General features: G+C 35.1%; 1 protein-coding gene across 1 annotated transcript; it reads right to left on the reverse strand.

Annotated features, from left to right (window-relative positions):
- Positions 1 to 410: 410 nt before the first annotated feature.
- LOC114518559 lies at positions 411 to 2,822 on the reverse strand. The gene is made up of 4 exons (XM_028538582.1): positions 2,455 to 2,822; positions 1,906 to 2,097; positions 481 to 813; positions 411 to 419 (listed from the first exon to the last, which is right to left on the reverse strand). The coding sequence occupies exons 1-4, from the start codon at positions 2,812 to 2,814 to the stop codon at positions 411 to 413; spliced, it is 894 nt and encodes a 297-aa protein (XP_028394383.1). The 5' UTR covers positions 2,815 to 2,822.
- Positions 2,823 to 6,387: the final 3,565 nt, after the last annotated feature.

The raw sequence follows: 6,387 nt of genomic DNA on the forward strand, positions 1-6,387 counted from the left end.
AATCTTTGGACTTTGAAGTTTGAAAACCAGATCTCTCTACAGTACTCACCAGATGTGTTTATTTCATCATCCTGAACTGCTTCCTCCATTTCTTTAATCATGGTTTTGAATGTAGCTTTGGTCCGGGCCAATTTCAGTATCTTCGGTTGCCAATCATTTTTAAACATGTCAACTATTGCTCTAGTTGCATGTTTACTTCCAATAATTTGTTCGAATTCTGCTCTCAGCTATTGAATATATGGAAAATGATATAATTTGTTACTAATAACATACATACAACGATCAACTGTATTTAGGTAGGGTAGCGTGTGTGCTTTAACTTTTTGCATGCACATGTGCATTCCTACGAAATGATATGCATGTAGCTAGCATGAATAATGGAAATTTTAAGTGTTTAATATAAATATGTTTTATACTGCCTTTGAGAACAGAATATTGTGTTAAGCAGCAACAGTATAAGTACATATTGAACCACAGTACCTCTGTAACCAACTTTAATGCGGGAAACATCTTTAAAGTCTCCTTGATAGATACTGGGTTTGACAGAATATTATTTTGTCGGGAACCATACGTCACATTCATCAATTCCTTTACGAGCATCAAATTCTTATTTGATGATTTGCCCATTTCTTTTTTTATTGTGGTGATATGCTCTTTGATTGTTTCATCTGTTTCACCATGGGTGGTATCAACTGATATTCTTCGCTGTTTGGTACTCTGCTCCTCTGATTGGTTCCTCGAAGATGGATTTGAAGTTATCTTATGCTTTCTCATGTTTTTAAATCTATGCTTGATTGCTTGCTCCCATGATGCCTATAATTATAAAGTTAAAATAAATTTTAGTTGAAATACATTTTTTATTGGATCTTCTGCTTCATCTTACATGTTCATCTTACGTATATGTATCGGCAGCCAGAATGAACATTTCCCTGGTATAGAAACTCACTTCTAATACTGGACGAAAGCATTACAAATAAATACCATACAGGGGAAGCCAAACTCTAAAATGTAATACTATATATACCAAAGGAAAGTTCATATTAATTTGTTGTACAGATATATACTGTACATGATTTGTACAAATACTGTAAGTCTGGGAGGTTGAGGGCATTAATTATACCTAGTAAATACAAACAAAAGTATAACTATATATTGTATCATCAGTGTTGATTAGAGGTAACCTTTTCTCAAATATGAATAAGGTAGAAGTAACGTAGCTACATAAGCGGGGTTTTTTTGTAAAATAATTGTTGTCCCAGTGACTGCAGATGCCTGCATACCACGCAGCACATCCAGAATTCTCAGTTGTATTAAATACCCTTTCAACTGTCCAAACCCAACCCCCAAACAACCAACCACTAATGGAAAATTTTTTTTATACTTGGTGAATCTTGATGGTCAATCTTGTACAGAGAATAATACATAAAGAATTTGGCAGCAAAACTCAACTGGCACTATATGAGAGTTTTGTTTTCGGAAGGTACAGTACACTAGTTGTTACTAAAGTATTCTTTGTTTGACCGTCCCTCCACCCCCCCCCCCTCCCCGATTCATGGCAATTACTTTTCTTTCCTATCTTAGTTGGTTCTTTCCTAATATATCCATTTTGCCACTGATGGTTGCTAGCTAACACTGGTAGTGTAACATTGAATTTTTCACAACTGCTCCTGGTTAGGTCTTAAAAATAGTATATAAATTCATTAGAGTATTCATTTTCATTAACCTTGTATTGAGAGTTCCTCTTGAGAGTTTCTATAATTTATTCTAATTTTTTTGTGTTGGGGTTAAATGGTTACTGTAGCATTTCAATTTTGTACCTTGGGTTATTTATTATGAAGATGACCATAAAAAACATATTACGTATTAGACAAGGTAAGAATATCAGTTTAATTCAACTCCACTTACTGTTCCACTGCCAATCTTGTCTGCTAGGAACGGATATGCTTTGGTAATCATGAATGCCACATGAAGTCTTTGGTGTTTTGTGGGGTTCATGGTATAAACTGTGACTGCTGAACAAATATCTCTGGTGAATTCATTTCTTATTTTTCCTGGTAGGTATCCTTTTTGTAGGCTTTCTGTCACACTTGGAGAAAACTTTAAAGTGGAAGCATAAATTAGCCATAATTACATATATCTGGTAAATGAATTACGAGACACAGTAATAGCATATGCCAACTTAAAATTTGACTGGTACATAATTACCTATTATAACTATGACCAGAAAATGCCATATATACCTGTACAGTATGGTATTGCCAGAAAAAAAGATAAGCAAGCTAGCTGTAGCAAGTTTACCAAGTTGTAATTACAATCATTTCACTATATTGATATGTTTAACTTTTTAACCCAGATTTACTGGCAGTATTCTACCAGACCTGCCACTGACAACCAAAATTTTCAAGGGTTATAGACAGACTAAAATAATGTGACATTATAGACAAGTTATACTACCTGTGTTGGCAATTCAAAGGTGCCAAGCCATTTATCATTGGGAATCTGTACATTCATATTGAATGCCGGCATTGGCTTCACATGAGAAGCTGTTTCTGATTCTAAGTGATTATTAACAGCATCCTGTCTTGAAACACAATGTTGATCTTCAATCACGCTTGTTTTCGATACTTGTTGTAGATCAACAAGGTTGATAACATCACTGTCAGCCCCTTCAACCTCCGGATACACAAAATTAGGATTTACTGCTTGATCCTCAAAATCTGTACCACTGAATGAATCAATGCATGTACGTATCTTAATTATTTGACCTGCCGATATCCCACATAGTTTGAGCAGTTCATCAGTGGCACAATGCATGTCATTTGGGGTACATATCTATATGAAATTAAGCAAAATTTAAATACATTTATTTTATTATTATTATTATTTTTTTATACACAATTATCATGCATGCATGGCAGGTTAGATTAGACCATTAAAACAGTATATGTTGCATTGGATATAGAAAAATAAAATAAAAGAGACTGGCAGACCAATTTTTAAATAACAACTCAATCAAATTATCTTATCAAAAATGTGTAACAACCCCAGGCATCTGACCTTTTAAAAGCAGGTTATTCATTTACACAGTGTATAAATCTCCCTGTCAAAAAGCAAAGTCCACAATCCACATGTAATTGATCACTGGTGATCAAATTCCCCATGTTGTATAGCATCCAAGAAATGTTTTCTGGGCTGAATTTATTGCTATTAAATGTTTTGCTTTTTGCTTAATTCAGTGGTAATACTCAGATCATACTGTAATACAGTCTAATACAAAGTTTAATATATTTTTAGAATCAGTGCTTCCACTGGCAAGAAGAAAAGGGAAAACTGCATAAGGATTTTAAGGATTTATTATGGAAAGGAAAGTGTTTCCACTGTTAAAAATAATTTCCCTCACATTGAAAATCTCCTTATTTTTTAACGAAACTTCCAGCCACTAAATTAATTCCTGCCTTTCCTTTGGCCTTGATTCATATTAAAACTGACATTACTTAAAAATGTGTACTTTTCGGGTTAACCTAGTTATTTTTAGATGAATTAATAGTGTAGCCGTAGGAACTCTTCTGTTGCTAAACAAAATGGTTGGCACTGCCACTAGCAAAATTGTATGCAGTTGACCCATGCCCATGGTGTTGTAGTGTCTATTAAAAACTATTCTGGAACACATTTCTTATTATGTTATACATGTTAATGCAGTTATAGATAATTAACTAAAATAGTCAACCAACTGAATCTGACTGTTGATTGTCAGATTTAATACTCAGTTTGTCAGTCATATATGCTTTCTTTTTCGAGCTGTTCATTGTATAAAAGGATTGAAAAGAAGTATGAAATATCTTTTCCCAGTGATGCCGGCATTATATTTTCTGTCCGTGGCATAAATATCAAGTGAGAAAATGGAGAACACTGATTATATTTGGTTTCTTTTCCCGGTGTCGGTGATAATTTTCAAACAACGTAAAAACTGATGACACCAGTCAAGTTCGTTTTCAATATTTTTAACTATTCTGCGTTCTATTTCCTCTCCAGATTTAAGTGAAATGATTATAGCAGACATACCTCTTCCTTTTCTAAAATATCCAGTACATTTTTTCGGACTCCTTTTTTCAATAAATATCCGTGAAGCTCGGCATCCATGACTTCTTTGAAATTTTGCAGCACGACCTCGAGTGCGAAAAGACGAAAAAGGCGGCAAAACAGGCAACCCGAGTGACCACTTGCGAGAGCGCTTGTTAGTCACGTAAACATATCAATATAATAATCAGTGAAATCAGTGGTATAATATAACAGTGGTAATAATGCACTAATTTTATGTGAATATGGTTTATCGCTGCAATCTTTGTGTCTATTTTGTTGGTGAAACTCTGCCCTCTTTGTTGAATCACCTAAGACGAATACACAAGAACGATCCCGGTGTAGCGGTCTGAGATTGTCACCGTGCTGAGATTGTATTGTCACTACTGCGCATGCTCGAAATCGAGCCTGCAATCCTGGCACGCTGTAAAGCGTTTTGAAATTGTCATCGTGCTGAGATTGTACAGTATACTCCCTGGTTCTTCTGACTGAATTTCCAAACTGAACTTAAAAATTTAAAGCAGAACTCCGAATATTAATCATATATGAATCTAGCAACACAATTTTAAGGAATAAAACACGAGTGACGGGGAAAAATACACGCAGATCATGTTATTTGAATGTTTTTAATTAATTTGAATTGTTGCTTACTTGCTGTCAGTTCAAATTTATACAAACAGAAAGACATTTTGAGAACATTTAAGTGCCTTGAAGTCAAAGAATTCACTGTTGTAAATGGTAAAGTATTTGTTTACGATTGCTAAAATGTGCTAAGATTGTACTTGGATTGTTGTGCTAACATTGTTGTGCTAAGATAATGATGTGCTGAGATTGTTGTGCTAAAATAATGTTGTGCTGAGATAATGTTGTGCTGAGATTGTTGTGCTAAAATAATGCTGTGCTGAGATTGCTGTGCTAAGAAAATGTTGTGCTGAGATTGTTGTGCTAAAATAATGCTGTGCTGAGATTGTTGTGCTAAGATAATGTTGTGCTGAGATTGTTGTGCTAAGATAATGTTGTGCTGAGATTGTTGTGCTGAGATTGTTGTGCTGAGATTGTTGTGCTAAGATAATGCTGTACTGAGACTGTTGTGCTAAGATAATGTTGTGCTGAGATTGTTGTGCTGAGATTGTATGCTGAGATTGTTGTGCTGAGATTGTTGTGCTAAAATAATGTTGTGCTGAGATAATGTTGTGCTGAGATTGTTGTGCTGAAATAATGCTGTGCTGAGATTGTTGTGCTAAGAAAATGTTGTGCTGAGATTGTTGTGCTAAAATAATGTTGTGCTGAGATAATGTTGTGCTGAGATTGTTGTGCTAAAATAATGCTGTGCTGAGATTGTTGTGCTGAGATAATGTTGTGCTGAGATTGTTGTGCTAAAATAATGCTGTGCTGAGATTGTTGTGCTAAGAAATTGTTGTGCTGAGATTGTTGTGCTGAGATTGTTGTGCTAAAATAATGTTGTACTGAGACTGTTGTGCTAAGGTTGTCATGCTAGGATGATGTTGTTCTGAGATTGTAATGTGCTGAGATTACTAGCAAGTTGACACATACAATTTTTAAGTTATATAATATATATATATATATTTGCCACTAGTATATAAAATCTTCCTGTTACATATGAATATAATTTATAACATTTATATAATTATTTACAGTTCTTACAAAGAAAGAGAGTGTTCCTTTTAACAACTTTTGGAACTCTTTCACATCCACGATGAAACCATTTTCACACTGAATCATGAAAACATTATTTAGGTGTGGTTGCCTACAGTGACAAAAAAGTTCAATTTCTTCACTGCTTCTATACAGTTCATGTTTTCGGTCAGCATTCGCCTTTGGGAAAGGTGTAATGTTTCCAGCTTCCATGCATTTGGACAGGTGAACACGCATCTCCTCTTGCCTCCATTCACAATCTTGAGGTAATTCACCAAAGCACAGACTGGTGGCAACTGCTATTGCAAACAGCCCACAGTCTGAGCTTCCCTTCTGCTTTTGGATATCTGCCCACAACAATGTCATCGATTTCGATGCTGGCATAAGCATATATGCAATTTGCCGCAAAAACTTATCCTTACATGAGGCATTAATGTTTTCATAGAGACTGTCATAGATAACAACTGAATTGCTTGGACATCCAACATTGCTGACTACTATCCAATGATCTCCAGCAATATTTAGCACTTGCACAAAATTCTTCTCAGGAGTACCAACACGCTGACAGCCATCAGGAACAAATATACAAACAGCTTGCAAGCCTCCAATGTGCTCAAACTGTTTTGCTAGCATTGCTTGTGCGTGGTCAATATG

Source organism: Dendronephthya gigantea, unplaced genomic scaffold, assembly GCF_004324835.1.
Source record: "Dendronephthya gigantea isolate DGI-Jeju-01 unplaced genomic scaffold, DenGig_1.0 000011F, whole genome shotgun sequence".
Taxonomy (NCBI): domain Eukaryota; kingdom Metazoa; phylum Cnidaria; class Anthozoa; order Malacalcyonacea; family Nephtheidae; genus Dendronephthya; species Dendronephthya gigantea.